Raw genomic sequence first — 20,834 nt, 5'->3', positions numbered from 1 at the left:
GGTATATGTCCCGTCATGTTGCTCAGAGAATTAAAACTTAAGTGCTTTTCAGCAGTGCCTGGTACATGGTAAGCACTTGATGAGAATCATTGTTGCTATTAACGTCCTCATCTTTCAGATTCTCATTACAGGCATTAGAAAACACACAAATAGAAAAATGATAGGAATAATAGAGATGAAATAAAATGGAGAGATTGGCGTTTTATGGTTTTTCTGCCTGTTTGCCTCCCCAGTCCCACTTTGGAGACCACAGGATCAGAGCTTTTCTCAAGGACTCAGAATCTAAACCTTATCCCACCATGGGCCTGGAAATATATTTTATATAAAAATTATGTCTAGTTTCTAGGTTTAAGTTAGGTGCTTACTATCCAAGGGGATAGGATAAGTTGGACAGGTGAGCTGAGGTGGTTTTTGTTTATTTTTTAATCTCACTTTATTTTTCTGAGTGCTTTTTCTGTTCCAGGTTCCAATCCAGGATCTTATGCTGCATTTAGTGTTGTTTTAGTTTACATATCCCATTATGATTGAATTTGAATATTTTCCCATATGTTTCGGGATTATATTATTTCTGTGTGTGTGTGTAGATTGCTTATTTGAGTCTCTCTCTCTCTCTCTCTCTCTCTCTCTTTGAGGCTTTTAAGCCTTTGTCTGTGAGCTGAGTTTAAATGCCAATTCAGTAGACTTTCCTCCCATTCGGGGAGGTGAGTTCTGAGAGCATTTGACACTATAGTCTAAGTGCTCTAGCTGAGGGTAAAACAGAGGTTTGTTTACAGTATCTGTGAGCTAGGATCAGAAGGCCCCTCAAATTGACAGCATTGTCCTGCTAGGTCCCCAGAGATCACAGACTGCCTCAGGTGAATGCTTTCAAATTCCTAAACAGGTATTTCTGGATGAAACGTCTGACATTTACCTAGTATTGCCAAAGCCACTTGAGAATCAGCAAAGACCTGGCCCTTGCTTGTCAGAGCCACTCTGAGGGGACAAGGTTGAAATGACTATAGTGGCAAATTGGGTTTTGGCCCTGTCCAGGAGACTGGACGAGGGCGTATTAGAGACAGCTTCTTGGAAGAGGTAGAGCCTGAGATTGAAGAATGAGCCTCCTTCCTTGAAGGATGGCCAGGATTTGGCAAGTAGAAAGAGGCAAGCAAGTAGCAAGCCCCACAGGGACAAGTGGCATGAGCAGGAATCTGGAGATGAGAAAGAACAGGAGTGGCGGGGAGTTGCTGGTGGGCCGGGGACCCAGGGTGATGTGACATCCAGCCTCATGGAATCCTAGGGCGGAGGTGAGGGAGTGCTGGAGTAGATGGGAAGCCCAATTTAAGCAGGAGTGCTGAGGCAAACAGAGCTGCTCAGACTGAGGCAGCAGGGAGCAGGGCACCATTACAAGTTCAAAAATATCTGGGATGGATAGAAGACAGGGCAAGTTTCTCTCCGATGAGAATACAATTAATTTGTGTAAACTTGGCCCTCCTTCTTAGGATTCTAACGCCCTCCGTTAGAGAGATGTTTCCCTTGCAAATAATATTTACCCAATCTTGACATGCCTGAAGATTATTAATGTAGCTGAAATGTTCCCTCTTCCAACCTGTCAGCGTCCAAGCTCAAAGTCAGGACAAAACCTTCCAGGTTTTTAATCTGTGTTATCCACTGGATAAATATGGGTCTTGAAAGTACGTGGCGCTCAGTACAAGCAGAGGCACTGCCTGATGCAACCAAGGGTTTCCTGCAAAAGACAAAATCTTCCCTAGGCACCTGGCTTGGGTACTGAGCATGTGAGAGTTTCTTTCCTGACTCTGATAAGCATGAGGCATGTTTCTCCATCAGATCTATAATACAAACTAGAAGGCCCACTGTCATGGGAGATGAGAAAACTTAGAGATAAATTATGTTAATAGTCTATGCAAGATATGCTTTGAGCAACAGCCTTATGGTTAACCTCCATGTGGTTTTGTCTCAAACAAATAGTCAGGGCAGCTACTACTGCTTCTGTTGATGCCTCCGAAGCCCTAATTGTTTAGCATCCCTCTAAGTCTCAGCTGCTTGTCTCCCTGGAAGGTATCTATGATGTGTGTGCATTCTATGTGATTTTGCTCCTAAAACCTCAGTCTGGGCCCAGACCCCTTAGGACTTCCAGCCTGACCGCCCAGCCCCTCTGCCACCAACTGTGATTGTGTCATCTGATCACCATGACCTGCCTCACCTACAGAGGAGGGACTTAGGGATACTCTTGCCCAGGTACAACTACAGCTTGCAGCCACAACACTCCTCGATTCCAAAAAACAGTAAAAGGACGCTGAGAAGGGGCACAGGCCAGATCAAGGAGGACCTTACTGGTCAAGGAAAGGAGTTTAGATTCTTCTCAAAATGCAAAGGGAAGCTGTTTGAGGGTTACAAGCAGAGAAGTGACGTGAGCTCGTGTTTGTAAAGTACATATGCTCTGATGAAGAGGAGAGAAGAGACCTGCTCTTTCTGTGGTAAAGTGAGAGAGGAGAGAAATCTCGCTTCTGCCCATTTGTGTTCCACACACCACTGCAAACCATGGTTGGATCTGCTCCAAGGTTTGCTCTGAGATCTTGCTTGAAGCTCGATTTTTGTCCTCCTCGATATCTCCAAAAGTAGCATGAGCCAAAACTGAAGGGCAGGATGTGGTTTCTGCATGCGGTGACCACCATCCCTTCCTCTGGTAGCCCAGAACCATTCCTGTTACTGCACGACTAGTCACTGCAGATCACGCCGGATAGCCAGCCTGCCCACGCGGCAGTCATACCGTGGAATTCAGGAGGAGCCTGAGAGCGCCCCCTCCTCCCCCTCCTCCTCCTCAGCACAGCCACAAATTACTGGCACCTGGGCTAAAATTTGCCCAGCAGAAAAGAAACAGCTATTTCCAAACAAGACATTTTCTTCTGCTCTCTTGTTGTCTAAGTCATCTTGGAAATAAATTGCAAGATAAAGTCCTGCTCCCCTAGGCACACAGCTCTCTTAACACAGAAGTAAATTTAATTAATTCCGTCCTCTTTGACCACTAGTTCCAAATGATACTATCCACTGGTTTGGGGTCCCGCAGAGTTCTGCCGATGTGGAAAGTAGAACTAAATGGTTTGCCCAAAGCAACTGCCCCAGCCCAGTTATTAACACTTTCTGGGGATTATTTCTCCCTCCCTGGTAAAAACTGATTACCTGTCACAATGTAATCCTGATACAGAACTTCAGACTCTGTCTCCCAGAAGAGAGCAATACATGATATTGCCACTAGTTTTAAAGTTTGGCCCTAGGTGCAAATTTGATTGACCCTGAAAAGCTGAAGTCTTTAAGTGATCAAAATACATGTTCTCTGTTAAGACACAAATGGGCACAAGTCCTTGCTCTACCACTTACTGCTAGTGTGACTTTAGGTATTTAAATTCTCTGAGCCACAGTGTCCTCTTTTATCAAATGGAGAACCCAACTCACCAGCTTACCATTGAAGACTAAGCAAGATCAGATCGTACATGGAAGTGCTTAGTGCAGTCACTGGTATGTAGGAAACCCCCATTAATGTTAGCAAAATAAGACCACATAGTAGATGCAATTTTGTAAGTCATAAAATGTATCAACTTTAATTCTCATCAACAGGGAGCTATTAAATGTATCACAAACATAATAAAAACGACAGAAAGGAATATTAAAATTTGAAACCATTGAAGCATTTGGTTGGCAATGATAAAACTGAAATACAGGGATTCTAAAGATCTTTAACCCAGCTGTACTTTACTAATTCACTATGCCCTCCTTAGCAGTAATTTTACATACTAATAGTCTCTGTATTACGATAAAAACTAATTATTAATAATTTGAGTATATTCTTTGTACCAGACACTGCTATGAATGCTTTATGAACACAGTCAATCTTCATTGCAACTCTGATGTGGATCCTATCATTATGCATATTTTACAGATGGGGAAACTGATGCAGGAAGTTTGGCTCTGAAGCCTTTACTCTTAAATTCTAGTGATAGATACAGATATATAAAACTTTATATTATAATTTATATTATATCATATTATAGTTGGTAAACTATAGCCTAAAAACCAAGTCTGGCCCCTCACCTGTTTTTGTGAATAAAGCTTTATTGAAAAACAGCCACATTTATTCATTTACATATTGTCTAAGGCTGTTTTGCATTACAACTGCTGACTTGAGTAATTGAATAGTTGTGACAAAGAGCATATGGCTCACAAAGCCCAAAGTATCTATTATCTGGCCCTTTATAGAAAGCTTGCTAAACCTTGATATCAGCTGTAAACTTCACTAAAAGACTGGGGTCTAGAAGAGGATGAAATACTATAATAATAATGCCTTATATTTGGTATTTAGAGTGGGTTTTTACATATTTATCTCTTTGATTCTCCTAACAACCCTGTGAAATAGGTAGTCTTTTTAGTTCCATTTTAGAAATGAAGAAACTGGAGTTTGAGAGGTTAAGTGACTAACAGAAAGGACCACTGACTAACAGTAAACACCATGAGTCTAGCCATCATGTGTCTTTACTGTCATATCCATGTCACCTACCACAATGCTAGGACAGTGGGCACTCAAAAAAAAAAGGGGAGTTGTAAAGGTCACCTGACTAGAGAAGCTGGGTCTCCTTCAGTTCCAGGTTTTTTTTTTCCTCCTGACCCCACCACCGCCTGGCAGTGAAAGAAGGGACTTTCTCTTGAGATAGGGTTAAACGTAGGGTGGCTGACCTGTCATTCTGCAGTCAATTGAGAAATTTTTGCTGCTGCCTTCCTCCTGCCTCGTCAAACATCATCTCAATCAAACCAAAGGGCTTTTTGTTTTCCCTCAAATACACAGTCACAGCCTTGAGAGTTTTCTTCTCTTTGTGATTGGTGCATTTTTTCAACAAGATTAACGATGCCGCCCTCAAGGAGGGTAGTCACATGGAATCTGGGTTTTGGATGGATTTCAGGCAGAGCGCTGCCCGCCCTTCTCCCACCCCATGATGAGTCACAGTGCACAAGCCAACTGCCCTTCCGAGAGCGACTCAAGGCTTTGTTTTCTTTCATCTTGCTTCATGCTGGTCATGTGAGGCACAGGGTATTAATAGACCATCCGGTTGGCTTTCTGAATCTGGTTGTTGTTGGTCAGGGAGATAAACGAAAGGTTTGGTCAGTCCCTTTGTGCCATTTGTCACTCCTCTCTTGACTGTCACGTGCCAGTTGGTGACAGAGCTAAACCAGGCAAGCAGAGGTCATCTAGTGTGGTCATTGCCCGTGAATGTGGCCTCTACAAATGTACTGACTTCTTGCCTCTCTTTGTGGGTCCTCGGTTGGGTCAGCTCCTGGCTTCCAACATTGGATCACCAGTAGTAATCTCAACAAAGCAGCCTCAACCTTTCTTCATCTCCTTCTCCTTGCATGTGTGAGAGATACATAAGCCAGGCAGGAAAAAGTTTCAGGGTGTTTTGTTTAGCTTTTTTTTTTTTTTTCTTAGAGTAAAATTATGTTCAGGAAATTAAAAATCTGTATGTGGTTTGACAGGCTCCTAAGGGGCTCCAGGAGGACAGAAGGTTTAAACAAATGCTTTGGAAGCAGAGGTTCTTTGAATTGCTTAGGGCTTTGATCCAAAAGTTTCAGTTCTCCTCTGCAACCCAATTTTTAGAATGTCACTTTGCTAGTTCCCTCAGCCTTGATGCCAGTGTGCAGGCACAGCGTCATACTCGGTGTTTACCGACCTGAAGCGAAGTGGAGCTGGGGCCTGGCCAAGTTGATGAAACTCCCTGGAAAAATTTCTGAGAAACAGACATTCAAGCTTTAATGTAAAGGAGAGGTCTTGGTTCTAAGGCTAAGGCCAGCTAGTTTCAGTTGGGGGCCTGCTGGGCCCTGGTAAAATTATTGTCACCTTACATCAACCTCTTTTATTTGATAACTCTGTGAAAGCATGAAGTGTATTGAGGTCTCTGCTGAGTCCTGTCATGGGTGTAAGTTGGCAGGCTTAGTCTCTTGAGCCTCATTTTCCTCATCTGTTAAGTGGGTTGATCTCCTTGATCTCTGAGATGCCATCTTCCAGTCAAGTTTCATTTTTCAACAATACAATGTTTAATAGATCTTTTTCCTTTTTTAATGTTACCACATCTGTAAAGAACTTTGCTAGAAAGACTGGACTAAGGACACACCAACTTAAATTATTACCTTTCTTTCTTTTTGCTTGGCAATAAATGGTGTAGTGGGATTAGGACACACTCCTTCAGCAAACACACTGACCTTTATTTTTCACGTAATTTGGGCCAGGCACTGGGCTTTTTGAGCATTCCCTCATTCAGAGCTCTCAACTGTCTTGGGGACTCTGAGTATTATTAGTACAGGTGAAGAAACTGGGGCACCAAGAAATTTAGTAACTGGCCCATAGTCACAGAGGCTCCTAGTCTCTAAGTAAAAATAGGTATATGTACTCTACAACCCTGAATTCCTCTCTCTTCCTGTGATTGGTCTCTTTCTACAGGAAGATTAAGTGCAGTGGAATATTCTAATTAACAGACATTTTTACTGAACGCTGCATGGGCAGGAGATTTCTGGATAAGATTTGCCCCTTCCTTGGAAAACACGTGTCTTGCTGACCATGAACTCTAATGTACCTTGAGAACAGTTGGTGCCTGTGGGGAAGAAGTTCAAGTAGGGGTAGAAAAATTTCTGCTGGGAGTGATTCTGTAGAGCTCAAACATTTACAGGTCATAGGAGGCTTTGTTCCCTTCAGAGTCCTCGGCTTCACTTGCTGAAGTAGGCCAAGCAGAATGAATTCACCCTGGCTGAAGCCAAACTCTTTATATTTAAAAGAAAAAAAAAACAATTAAATATTCAGCCTGATTCCTGGGGTTTGAGTTACCCCCATTTGTCTTTCACTTTGAGCATCTGCTTTTTATTGCACTGTGGGACCGCCTGCTATCTATGTCTCCTCGTCGGTCTGTATCTGCATGTCATGTGACTCAAAAGCAAAGATTAGAGGAGAAAAATGTCTCTGTGTTCTAAGCCTGGCAACTTCTATTTTTATCCACAGCTGTTGGAACTGATAGCAAAGTCACAGCTCACATCCCTGAGTGGCATTGCCCAAAAGAACTTCATGAACATTTTGGAAAAAGTGGTACTGAAAGGTGAGCTAGCTCTCTCGCGTGCTTTCTCTCTCCCTCTCCCCTTTTTATAGAGATGGGGATGGGCAGATGGATATTCCAAAAGAGTAGACGTGTCTGCTTTAAGGAAGAGTGAGTGGATGGAAATGAGTAACTCCAGATGCGTTTCAAGGGTGCCAAACTCTAGTTCAGAAAGGAGTGCCGCTCATGCTCATGATGAAGGGAGAGACAGTCACCTTCCCATCCTTTTATCAGGAGCATCCATTTACCCTGCCATAAGTCTCTCAGACTTCTCAGTGTGGGCACATGTCTCAACCTTGGCTACCAAGCCTCTGGATTCCAAATTCCTAGAAAATCGAGCTATGTACAAGGTAGAACAGACTCATAGACTATATGCCCTAGAAGGACCTTTAGGTCTTTGGCTCATTTGATTCATTGTGCATATGGGAAAACTGAGGTCCATAGAAAGAGTAATTTATCCATGATCATCCAAAGACTCAGGCAGACAGAATCAGAACTCACATTCCTGACTGCTGACCACCGAAACAACACATCACTGCTGGGCTAAAGAACCTGCTTTCAGATCAGGTGAGCCATTGGTGCTGGTGAAATAACAAAGAGAGAAAGAGTCTTTGTCAAAAACTGGGGAGAAGAGAACAAAGAGGGACCTAGATAATGGAAACTCTACCCAGTAACCTCAAGTGTGGAAGCTTGGCCAAGTGTAGAATAAATAACAGTGAGAAAGAAAACCACATCCCTGGAGGCAGTACCCACGTAACATGAGCAGAATCGAGAAGAAAGGCCCACTTAGAAAATATACAGTGTTCCAGTATCATAACTGGTAATACTTTTTTTCTTCCCCATTCAAGTCCTTGAAGACCAGCAAAACATCAGACTAATAAGGGAACTCCTCCAGACCCTCTACACGTCCTTATGTACACTGGTCCAGAGAGTCGGCAAGTCTGTGCTGGTCGGAAACATCAACATGTGGGTGTACCGAATGGAGACAATTCTACACTGGCAGCAGCAGCTGAACAATATCCAAATTACCAGGGTAAGCAGGAACGCCCCAACTTCCTCCTGGCAGGAAAGACTTGGGTCAGTTCCTCTGACCAAAGCCTCACCAGGACTTTACATCTTCTCTGGTGGTGGAAGAGTCTGGACTGTTCTGATTGGATGCATTCTACTGGGTGCTGAGCATGGGTTGGAAATTCCCGATAAAAGAGAGGGTGGGAAGAAGATCTCGCAGAACAGGGTCAAAGCACGTGAATTGAAGCATGGTAGGAAGACTGGAAACTTGGATTTGGAGGTGATCTCCCCTCTTGCCCATGTCCTCCTAAAGAATATGTCCATTACAACTGTAGGAATGCTGCCTTGAATATGATAGAGCTGTGATGGCAGTGGCTTGGAAAGCTGGTACCCACCTCGGAAAATTGTAGTTCCAATGATTAATAATTATGACAAGGAAGCCTTTGGTTAAAGACCATGAACATACGTGGAGGCAAAAAAGAGCAATTCTCACTCCAAGCCAGGGAAAGAAAAGGCCCTATATTACAGCTAAACTACTATCAGTTGTGTCTTTTAGCTTTTAGAACACAACTTGGCCCTCAGCTCCTGTCCTTTTAATAGTGAGCAGGAGGATGGAGGCACACAAAAAATGTGAGAAAGACACTGTTCTAATCTCCTGAGGCTCGCTAATGGACAGGCACACTTAGACAGCTCACGTAGCGCTCCCCTCGCTTATCACTGACCGCGCTGTTCTAAGTGGTTCCGGGACCCAAGCTGATAAAGTTTGGGTCTGCCCATCTCTTGAGAAAGTAACATGAAGAAACCTCTTTGACCTTTTTTAAATAATGATTTTACCATGTGAAGTTTTCAAAATGCAGCTGACTTGACTTTGCTGTTAATAACCTCTCTGGGCCTTAGTTTCTTAAACTCTGAAACAAGGGGGATAATGAGAAGCCTCAGAATTATGTGACTTCCTTTGAATCACTTAGGCTATAATTCTTACACTTACACACACACACACACACACACACACACACGCAGCACAACCCCAGATAATCTTTCAAAACCTGTCTCAACGATTTATCTTAAGAGTGTGTATTCTGAACATTTACCTAATTTATTCTAATCATCTACCCCATTCCTTTCACTTAAGTGTAGGCATAGTTTGACAATGTGAATTTGAGAGCCAAATTCCCAGCTTATCTCTCACAGAAAACCTACTTAACACCTTATGCCTGATTCCTGGTGTTCTGTGTAGCCTGGACTTAATACTTTCTTTTTTTGTCTAAGCCCAGGAGAGAATCATCTAGCCAGTGATCTAAAAGAGCAAATCCCATCCGTCCTAAGGGCCTCTTCCCTCCAGTTGCTTTGGGACACTAGATGATCACACTTGCCCAGAGTTTGCCTCTGTGTCCTGTATCTGTATCACAGAGCTTCCTTGGCCAGAGTATAGCCGCTCATGTACTCTGCACTCCCATGGGCTCACTCACCTGGAACTCCCCCCCCCCCCCCCCCCCCCCCCCCGCCCCTTTAACTGATCTACAAGCACTTGGGAGAGGAAGTAGCCATTGTAGGTGCTATCACTGTTCATGGGGTGAGACCAGAGAAGCCCAGCGATTTAGGCCAGAACCTGGGACTCCTTATTCCTTACATGGCAAAGCTTTCTTAACATCAGTGGCTTCCAAACTTCTTTTCAATCCAGCTTTCTTCCAACTATTTATTCAATGAACCAGCTTTTTGCAGACCTTTTACATCTAATCCCATGCAGGACAGATCAAACACTGCCATTCATCTCACTCTCCCCTCTGCTCCTGGCACTCCAGCCAGGCCGAGCTATCCTCTGCCCATTCCAAGCTTGGTCCTGCCTCCCCAAACCATCCAATCCCCTGAAGACACTCTCATCTCACATTCCTCGGAGGAGTTGTTGCCATCTGAAATTATCACATACGTGATTCCACTTCCCTGTCTCCATCCACTGGTTTATAAACGCCACAAAGACAGACACTACTTGCTCCCTGCTCTCTTCCCTCTGCCTTGCACAGGGAACTGGGCAGAAAGCAGTTGATAAATCTTAGATGAATGAATGAATGATTGAAGGGAAGTAATGCCTGTCCCCTAGCCCTGGTGTAAGATTTAATAAGCTAACATATAGAAAGTACTTGGAACAGTGCCTGGCATATAGTAAGTCTTTGCATGTGACAGCTCTTATTGTCACTAAGGGCTCGCTTTGTGGCAGGCACTCTTCTGAGTCTTTCATGTGTATTAATTAACTCATCCAGTGAATAATTGTAAGTAGGGGTCTTTATAATAGCTGATTTCCACCAGGCACCGTGCTAAGTCTTCTGTGCATTATCTTATCCACTCTGCCCACCAACACAGTAAGATATGCTCTTCCTTATTTTATAAATGAGAAAAATCAGGCTGAGTCATCACTGAGTAGTATGTGGCTGGTGCCTCAGTGCAGGTGAGACGTAGTAGTCTGGGGACTGAATCCAGCCCTGTCTGCAGAGGCTGCACTTCCAGCCACTGCACTCTGCTCCCTGCTGTCCTCCTTCCCAGCCCTCCTCGCTGTGAGCCACATTATTTTGAGAACAGTGATGGGAACCATGGAGCCCTAAAGATGCCCAACTCTCCAGAGGAAAGAACGATTGAGAGAGAGGGAGAGAAATGGGACTTAATTACTTCAGTCTGGACTATATTTTAAAGCTGACTTTTTAACAGTTTGGGCTAAAGAGAAGTATGTTATTACACAGAAATGTTAAGGTGACATTTACAGTAATTGCTTTCTATTTGCCAGAATTCTAGCAGCATCTTCCTGGCATATGATCTTGTTTTTCTTCAAAATTTCATATCTAATTCTATGGAGCCAGTTTTTATTGGCAAAAATAATTAATAGGATAAAGGATGAAGGGGGAAAAAATGAAAAGACCCAGTTTGGATGGGGGGGGGAATCAAATAGGATCATAGCATGCTATGGGTAAGGCAGTGTTTTGAAGCAGGTAGAGGGCAGGGTGGCCATAAAAGGATTTTAGCCGAATGAGTGTTTAGAGGAGCAAGAGTGACTTATTTTTCTTTTTATATGTTTATATCCAAAAAAAAAAAAAAAGAAGAAGAAGAAGAAGGCATGCAAGCGGTTAACCATTTATCAGGAGTAAGGGCTCAGCATGGGGTCTGGGCAAGGATTTTGGAAAAGTTCAGGTTTGAAAATTTGAGAGTAAACTCTGCCAAGTGGACTTTAATAGGAGTCCATGTAATAATTGGCCTGGGAGTTTTAACCAAAAAAGTAGATGCTTTGAAGTGCTGGAAACAAAAAGAAAATTTCATGGCAGTTTTATTAGCTCATATGATCAGCAGCAGATGATAAACGACAAATAGGTCTAGAGCCTTCAGCGGTCCAGCAGAGTCCTGAATTTTGCAAACAATTGAAAGTTCAGCCCAGCAGCCTGAGCAATTTAAACTGTCAAGTCATAGACACTTCTGATGAGTTAAGAGGCTGAAGCTGATCCAAATCTGAGATTGTTGGAGCTGGAAGGGATTTTTAGTCTTCTAAGCCAATTCATTTTGGACATGGGGAAACTGAGACCCAGAGTTCCCAAGGGCACCTGGCATCCAGATCTGCTGCCTGTCCATCCAGTGTTTCTTCCATGCTACCTCCCATTCCTCTCTATAGTCCCAACTTCCCAAGGCCCCACGCCTCTACACACCTGTCCTGCTTTGCAGGGGACACAGTGGGAATTGGTGAGACCAACCCCCCACCCAGTGGTGGGGGGCTTTGATCTGCCATGAAGAGGGTAGTTCCCTAAAAATTTGAGGAGGGAACTCGAAACCCATTGACAGGATATCCCCCCCCCCCCCCCAGCTAAGGAAGGGCTTCTGCATCCTATTTCTTCCTGTGACAAACCCTCCGCCTCACCCCCAGAGGGACAGAGCACTGAGCTAAAAATGTTAGTAGTCCAAAATCAAGAGCTCACCCAGGTCTAGCATGGGAAGAACAAAGAGCCACAATCTCCGGTGATTCGTGCTGATTTCTTATCCAAATGGCAGCATCAGTTGCTGTTCGAGTCTTACCAGTAAATACTAGTAAGGACCTTCTCTGTACAGATTGTCCCAGAGCACTCTGTGCCTCCCTCCTTGATAGCACTTAACATATTGTTCTGTCATTATTTGCTTATGTTTCTGAGTCTCTTGCCAGCCTCATGAATCCATTCCAACTCCAGTGCCGGGCCATAGTAGGCCCTCAAAAGAGGTTGTTTGTGCTGGGCTAGTCTGTAAGGGATACGAAATTAGACCCCACCTTCAAGGATCTAGGCGTGGGTGGGATAACATGAGTCCATCAAAATGTAAATAATAAATTAAATAAAATTAAACATTTGAATACAAGTTCAGGGTTATAGTAGAAGAAGCTCCTGATTAATTGCCAATGTATTATCCACAAAGAGTTGGGTTTTTATTTTTATTTTATTTTTATTTTTTTAATGTTCTATGGAGCCCCAGGTTTCAATAGAGATGCTGTAATGGATGGGATCACTTATGCCAAAAGGTTCTGGACCAACCATCCCTAAAGTACACGTGTACGCACACACACACACATACACACACACACACCCATACATACGTGCATGCACACATACACAAGTACATATAAGCACAGGATCTTTTTGTTGTTTTTCACCTACTTAATTATTAGGGTTTCATTCATCCCTCAGATGTTTTTTGGGTGGCAACTATATGCTAGGCACTTTCCTAGGCACAAAGGACATTAGCAATGAGAAAAGACAAAAAGTCCTGCCTCCATGGAGCTTACGTGCCAGCAGGAATGTGCCATTCAGGCTTTCTTTTGGAAAAGGTTTGCATTACATAACAAAATGGGGCTGGTTCAAAAAGTATCCTGAAGAGATCATAGGAATTCCAGGACAATCCAGTGAAAGTGGCCTGGGATAGTCACAAAAAGCAGTAAAGACCTTTTAGAAAAAAATAGGTATAAACTGGATCTGAGGAAAAGCAACATTTGGACAGATCAAGAGGCAGGGGCCCATGGGCAGCATGTTTGGGCACAGGCAAAAACTCCTGCCTGGAGGGCTCAGCGGTCAGGAGGGGCAATGAGAAAGCCCTCACAGGAGGCAGGCAGGGGGGCTCTGTCCAAGGCACTGACCCCTAATTTTAGGAAGGTAGTGAATCTTGTCATTGAGTAAACTGATTGGAGCACAAGAATCCAACATGTGCTGTTGGGAGAATCATTAAAAGCATAAAGCTTTGTGAAACTTCGGAAAATCCCCCTGGCACCATGCTTGGGCTGTTCCAGGCTATTCTGTGGGTCTCAGCCATGGGTCCTGTTTCTGCATCTAAGGAAGGGAGAATTGATGCTTTTGGTCTCGGATCAATCAGCCAGCTGGAGGGTGGAGGGCAAGGGGACAGCTGCACCCTTGCAGAGTGTCACCTGACAATCTGCTGCCCCCCCCCCCCAACAACCTGCAACTTAATATCATCCTTCTCCCCAGCCTGCCTTCAAAGGCCTCACCTTCACCGACCTGCCTTTGTGCCTGCAACTGAACATCATGCAGAGGCTGAGTGACGGGCGTGACCTGGTCAGCCTCGGCCAGGTGGCCCCTGACCTGCATGTGCTTAGCGAGGACCGGCTGCTGTGGAAAAAGCTGTGCCAGTACCACTTCTCTGAGCGGCAGGTCAGTGGGCCCGACAGGCCACCCCTCCTCTGTCACCTGACCCTCACACTTCCTTGGCATTTTTCTCGAGCTTGAGGGGTGGATCCCACCCTCCAGGGCCTTCCTGGCTATCCAGAAGGCAACCTTACAAAGTGTCTCTAAATAACATATGTGAGGGTTTCCTTTAAGGCACTTTTGATGGAAACAAAAACAACCAAAAAAAAACAAAAACAACAACTTAGATTCTTAACCTATATGCATGCTTCACACCTTGCTTTAAAAAGTTCATAAAGTGACACCAGTCCTCCTCTTCTATAACAAAGTTAACTTACAAAAGTAACATTTTATATATTACAGCTAACGAACTTTTATACATATAATTTCACTTTAGTCCAACACCCAGGGTAGGGTAGGTATCATTATGTTCTGTTTAAACAGATGAGGGGACTCAGGCCCCAAACCAGGGAAATGGCTCTCAAGGTAAGGAAACTGGCCTTGAGTGTGAATTTGAACTGGGAGCTTCTGACACCAGCTCTAGGCCTGTTTCCCCTCCTCATGCTCCCTCAGACTTTTTCCCCCAACTTTATATAGATGTGTGAGTTCAACAAGTTCTGTTCACGAAGCCACTAATATTTAGATATAAAATAGAGCTACTGTGCCAAGCAGTTACTGCATCTCCCTGGAAATAAATCCCTCAAGTCTACAACAAAGAAAAGATGGAAGGTGTTTATTGAGATCACCTGAACTTTAAAGGACCATCCAAATACAGTTTAGTAGAGGTCACTAGTGAGATGTCACCAGCCACCTGTTTCTTTTAAAGACTGGCAAAAGCCACTGTTTCACTGGGTTAGAGTTCAGAAGGACCTTCTTTTTATCTTGGCAGTTTTTTCCCTGGCAGTTGCAGGGCATAGATGCAAAAGGGGAAGGAGGGTGGGAACAGAACTTTTCAGAAGCACAAAACCACAAACCATCTTCTTGATGAACTCTCCTGCAGTTGTTTGCAATTTTCTGTATTCATTTGCAATTTAGATCCGCAAGCGATTAATTTTGTCAGACAAAGGACAGCTGGATTGGAAGAAGATGTATTTTAAACTTGTGCGATGTTACCCACGGAAAGAGCAGTACGGAGACACCCTTCAGCTTTGCAGACACTGTCACATTCTTTCCTGGAAGGTATGTGTCTCGAGGTGGCTGCCACAGTCCCCTAGCCGAGCCCCTAAGAGCCAAAGGCACCAGCGTTGCAAGACCAAAGCCCTTCCTACTTCCCTGCTCTTCACTTCTGCAGCTCCCACCCCCGCCCTGCTGAAGGTGTGGGGAACACTGATTCAGTCCCTGGGGAGAAAAACTTTGAGAGGCCTTCATTTCCTCCACCCCTATTTTTATGGATACATATTTTATGTGTATGTATATTTTTGTACATCCCACCCACCTCCAAATTCTCCAATCTCTTTGTGCACTGGTGCACATGGACACACACAAACACACACACAGCTCTTTAGTTTTTGCAGAACTTATGGCATTCTGGACAGAGGAATGTTGTTTTGAGGCTGAGCACAGCCTCATGGTGCTACAATGAGATGCTTCTGAGAAGTCAGACCTAACCATGATGTTCCTTTCCAGGGCACTGACCATCCGTGCACAGCCAATAACCCAGAGAGCTGCTCCGTCTCCCTTTCACCCCAGGACTTTATCAACTTGTTCAAGTTCTGAGTCCCAGCATGTGACAATACTTCAGAAGGGTTCCCTGCTGATGGGATGGCTGGGAATATGGAATTTGGACACTTCATCTGTAAATAGTGTACATTTGAAACCTTGGCTCAAAACTTCTGAGATAAGTCACTGAGAGGACGTCACAAGGGGAGAGATGCGGTTGCTGGCTGAGAATTTAAGGAAATGGACTTCTCGTTAGAATCGGTATGGAAAAGCAGAAATACTGTAAATAAACTTTTTTCTCCCTTTTTGCCAGCAAGACTATAAGGGCAGGAATTCCGTTTCATCGGTGAAAATGGAAATCCTCCTGATGTTCACTGACACTCCTTGGTCTAGTTCCCTAGGGATGTGGAAGACAAGGGGAGGACTCGAACACAAGATAGAACACTCTGTTTACAATGTGAAAATGTGCTCAAAGAAAGAGAAGACGAACATACGCGAAATCTCTGCGCTTTGGTTTCAATTGTTGGGGGGGGGGGGTTGTAAAAGGGCAAAGGAAGTACCACCCATCTTAAACCCGCGTGGGCATAGGGCCTTATCTTGCGAATCTATCACACAATTCTCTACCTCAGAAAGTAGGCACTGCTCCCCCTGACAGAGCGCATCGCCCAGTAGGCCGCGTCTGCTGGTCTTGGTTTTTCGTCACATGAAAGGGGTTTCAACAGGAAGAGATTCTGGAGGCAATCCTCATCATGCTCCAGACTTCCTTTTTAAGCAAATAGGCACCCTTTTGGAGTTGCGTCTTTTCTAGAACAACCCCGCAGCACATAGGCCTCTCCTTTCATGCGGTAGCTCATTCGGGGTGGCATAAGGCCAATTAAAAACAGTCCCAGAGGAAGTCCTCCTTCAGAAAAAGATAGAATTAGTCCCACCCAAGAGCTGTGAAGACTTTTCGTATTCTTGTTTCACTTCTCGGCTTGTCTGGGTTCCTGGAGTCTATTCACGGATAAGCGTATCTGTGGACGGGTGGGAGCCAGAGTGCTGATAAAAGCTGGGGAAACGGGTTTTACGTATCAGTGAGACGGTTTCCCAGCTGCTGTGCCTCATGGCAGGTGACAAGCCGAGGAGCTCTCTTTTTCTTTAGGTCCGACATCAAAATTGAATCAGCCTAAGCTAGGACTTCATGCGAGGATGAGGAGAATAAAGCCTGGAGTTCCCAGTCACAGGGAACAGAAGTACTGTGCGGTTCTTCCTAAACTTGCTCCACACCCCCTGGGGATCTTGCTAGGCAAAGAGCAGCAGGTGTGGAAGAAAGGAAATCTCAGGACTTCAGGAGTTCCTTGTCAAATATTCCTGGGATGGGGGAGGGGACGTTTTTGTTTTTTACTTTTTATAGAACTTGGCTTTTCTACAACAATGTACATATTCTGGCAGTTGTGTTTGCTTTGTGCTTTTTTTTTTTTTTCCTTCTTTTGCAAATAAAGTTGCCACCCTGCATGCCCTGGGCAAATAAGTGAAGCAGAAATAGGAACTTGCTCACATTCACACTGAAGAACAGTTATATCCTTAGGGGTGGAAGCTTGGGGTGACCTAGAGAGGGCAAAGGTGGCTGAGCATGTATAGAAACAAAGCCAGGCACCGGCTGGCGATGCCGAGCCCCCTGCTGCCCTGCCCAAGTGTCAGCATGCTGAAGAGAAGGCAACCATCAGCCCCCCTCACTCTGCAGCACCTGTGCCTATCTATACACCAGCGCATCTCCATGTTTATTTTCATTATCACTCCCATCAGAAGGAAAATTTAATTTAAATGCTCCCCACTGAGCTGAATTCAACATTGAAGAATAAGATCTTGTTGGCTAAGGTTGAGCTTCTGGAGCCCCTGTAATACCTAGTGGGGTTTTTGCACTCCCCTCCCCGAGTCAAAGTCACACTGAGAATGCAGGCCCTAGATGGTGGAATTAAAAACTTAGCTCTTCCAGAATTCAGATGTCTCTCAAATGTCTCAGCTTCCTGAAAGATATGGGGCGGAACTGGGTTGATTGCAACTGTGAGATCTCTGGAACCTTTGACTCTGACATTTTTAGGTTTAGGCCTGCATGGCCTTCCACATCTGTCCATCACCTCATGACCTCTGCCCCTTCATACTGATCCAGGAGGTGGAAACCCCATAGGCACCCTCAGGTTTGCAGTCCCAGAAATGTTGCCTGCCTTAAATTGTCAGCACCAAACTGGCAAACCAGTCTCCTTTGGACTGTCTGCAGTGCCCACGATTGCATATCATCCCCCAGGCAGCGAGGTGCATCTGTGTGAGATGACTCCTGCCACTAGTGGGAGGGTTATGGCTTTCTGAGATGTTTCCCTTAGTGGTGCCTCTGGGGTCTCCCTAACTCTGTTGGCATCTTTGGAGGTGGTATGTGACGGAGTCAAGGAAAACTTTTAAGGAGAAAAGAGAAGAAACCAACATTTATGGTTCTCTTTCATTGGTAGTGGAGAATAAGAAAGGAAATGGCAGGTGGAGAGGGATGGGGGAAGGAATAGAAATGGCCTATCTTTGATGCTGTGGTTTGTGTGAAGGCAATGGAGAAGAACCTAGCGGGTGCAGAGCATCCGTGTTGGCGGCACATGGCAGCTGTTCAGCATGGCCAGAGCCTCACCTAGAAGTAAAGCGAGTGAAAAAGAAAATTCTTGTTCCCTGGGTACCAATCATCTTTAGAATTTCTATTGGCAAACCCTCTGGGGACAACCTAACCTAAAAAAACAAAACCAAAGAATCCCTGTCTCAAAACTGCTAGTCTAAAAGCCAGACGGACAAGATGGTGGAAACTACTAGAAGAGACAGAAGGCTCCCCTCTCTTTGCTGTACCTACCTAACCACTCCTACCCCTGTAACGTAGAATTGGAAATTGATGTCAGCTATGAAGTAATTTGGACTTTGAAAGAAGGAAGGAGTGTGTCCAGGGCAGGGTGAGCACAAATCCATGGGGATGTTATGTACAATCTGGTTCAACTTAAAGGTGTATAAGCAACAAGCCTGGAGCCTCTTGAGAGTAAAGCACAACATTTAGGGAAAGAATATGTGAGTGCTAACTTCATAGCAAGATTCAGAAAAAAGTCCAATGACATCTTCAACTACCTTGCATTGTCACTTTAATGCTATTCCTTTGAGGAGATGGATCAGTGTCATGGGAGGGTGGGTGACAAAGCTTCAAAGAAAAACATCGCCAGGGTGTCAGTTGTGAGATGACATTTATTTAGTGATGATCAATTTTATACCGAAGCGGCTCGGAGGAGTTATTTCGGGTGGGGTGGGTTGATACCACAAAACACTGCAACAGTGGGCTTTACTTGAGGGTGAAGGAAGGTAACAAGCATGCACCGTGTTATTGCCGTGATTCTCTGTGGATTCGAAAACTTTTTCGAGGAGCTTGCAATTAACGGGCTCCTTTTTTACTGTTGTTTCTTTGTGGGAGCACAGAGGGAGCTTAGAATTTCATTTGTCTAAGCAAGTGGTGTGATTTACAAGGTCAATCATTTCAAGACATGTTCAACAATGTATCATTTGTAGCATTGGATACAATGTTTACCATAAAATATGCACCTGACTTTATATTTTTTTGCCAGGTTATAGGGCAAAAGTGTTTTGCTATGCACTCTATTTTATGTGTGAATTTTTTTAACTGTAATTTTATGTGTGAATTTTTTTTTTAACTAAACTATATCAACATTTTCTATGTGGACATCTGGGTGTTGTTGTTTTTTTTTTTTTTATCTGTTTCCAACTATCTTTGTCTGTGAACCATCCTTCTGACTGGATGCTGGCCTAAAATCCTATTAGTGTTTAAACAGACCTCAGAAACACCCTGAACCTCTAGACAAATGCTAAGAGATGGCTCTTTGATATATCTCGGGCTCACGATGTCTTCAGTAAACAAGATCATAACTCCTTTAAAGCCAACCTTTTCTGTAGAAGCTTTCTTCTGTGTTTTGTTAAAGAGAGTAAACCCTCCATGGCTTCCCAAAGGAAGGAAACTCCTATCCCAGACTCTTGTGCTGGAAGGGAAGTTGAGGATGGTGGAGTCTGGCATTCCATCTGCCCTTCAACATGAGGTAGTGGGACATGTCTGAGCCCGTCTGGTACTCAGTGGTAGACCTGAATATGAACCCGGGATTTTCTGAGGCCTTTACTTTGTACCCTCTATCCAGCATCCTTTGGTGTGTCCAGAGACACATAACATCTGACCTGGTTGTTCTCCACACCTTCACTGTGAAAGGCAAGCATGAGGGTCCAGTGTTAGGCATCTGGCCATTATCTTTTCCAAATATTTTAAGTCCCTGGTTCTCCATGGAGAAGTTAACATTTCTCCCTGGAGCCACTTAACATTTTTGCAGACTTCTGACCCTATTGTGAGTACACCATCCTAGTAAGTACAACCTGCTCACCATAAAGCAAACAGCATATTTTGACAAATTCACTTTTCCCTGGGTACTTTCATTTTAATTACAAAAGTGGCCCTTAAGACATATAAAGGCTGAGCAGCTGGCTTGCTTTCTAGAAACTGAGGTTCTGATGGTAACCAAAGCAGGTATTTCCTCTCAGACTAAGAAGTACATTTAATCCATACCCTTCATCTCCCCATCCTCCGGCACCTGCCACAAGATCTGGTGAGTGTCCATGGGGGGGGGGGGGAGGACCCTCCCACCCTCTGCTAAACGTCAACTTCACTAAGCAAAGAGGGATTATTCCAAGAGGCAGCAAGGAGTGAGAAACCACAAATATTTGTGACTTTGTCTGCTGGACGTTTTTCCAAGTGTCCCTGAACACAGCAAACAAAGCTTCCTGAGAAATCTTCCAAAATTCAGGCCCTGCTCCATTTGTCCAAAAATGGACGGCTGCTCCAGATCTCTGAACCTCTTAAAACGCCATCTGCTACGACGTTACTTCTGGAGTTTGAATATGACTTTTTCTGTCTTTGAGTATAGCAATGTTTGTTTAATTAACGATGCACAAGTCTGTTAAACAGAAGGCTCCAAGGACTGCTCTATGCTTGAGAGCTCTTGGCACCATCTTTATTCTACCAAATGCCAATAACCCTGGCTAAAGGGAGTGTATATTAAAGCCCATGTCCTAAGTTCAGAAGCTTTACTCTTTTTAATAAAAAATAGGAGGTTGAACTAAAATTATAAGGTTAGTCTTGTTACATGCAAAGATGTTTATTTAATATTGTGTGAGCTAAGTCCTTCTGTATAAATTATTTGCACACTTTCCTTGCATGATGAACTGATTTTTTTTATAGTTGTTTGTACCAGACGGTGGCATATTTTTGTAAAAATTTTTTGACACTGAATTGCAATAAATGTTTTTCCAACAACACATTGGTGCATTTTTGGCGTGTGCCAATTCAAGTTGGCTTTTT

The 20,834-nt window shown here is 44.1% G+C and overlaps 2 protein-coding genes across 3 annotated transcripts in view; one reads left to right on the top strand and one right to left on the bottom strand.

Moving 5' to 3' along the window:
* The window catches only part of FBXO32 (F-box protein 32), a 33,745-nt gene extending 12,954 nt beyond the window's left edge, over positions 1 to 20,791 (top strand). The window contains exons 5-9 of the mRNA XM_025451062.3: positions 7,034 to 7,127; positions 7,973 to 8,157; positions 13,610 to 13,792; positions 14,801 to 14,944; positions 15,392 to 20,791. Coding sequence (XP_025306847.1) covers positions 7,034 to 7,127; positions 7,973 to 8,157; positions 13,610 to 13,792; positions 14,801 to 14,944; positions 15,392 to 15,481 — 696 coding nt within the window. The 3' untranslated portion in view covers positions 15,482 to 20,791. The remainder of the gene's footprint in view (positions 1 to 7,033; positions 7,128 to 7,972; positions 8,158 to 13,609; positions 13,793 to 14,800; positions 14,945 to 15,391) is intronic.
* The window catches only part of NTAQ1 (N-terminal glutamine amidase 1), a 226,803-nt gene that overhangs the window by 105,532 nt on the left and 100,437 nt on the right, over positions 1 to 20,834 (bottom strand). The window lies entirely within an intron of this gene.

Source organism: Canis lupus, chromosome 13, assembly GCF_003254725.2.
Source record: "Canis lupus dingo isolate Sandy chromosome 13, ASM325472v2, whole genome shotgun sequence".
In the NCBI taxonomy this organism is placed as follows: domain Eukaryota; kingdom Metazoa; phylum Chordata; class Mammalia; order Carnivora; family Canidae; genus Canis; species Canis lupus.
The sequence above is the reverse complement of the archived record's forward strand: the minus strand, read 5'-3'. Positions and strand labels throughout refer to the sequence as shown.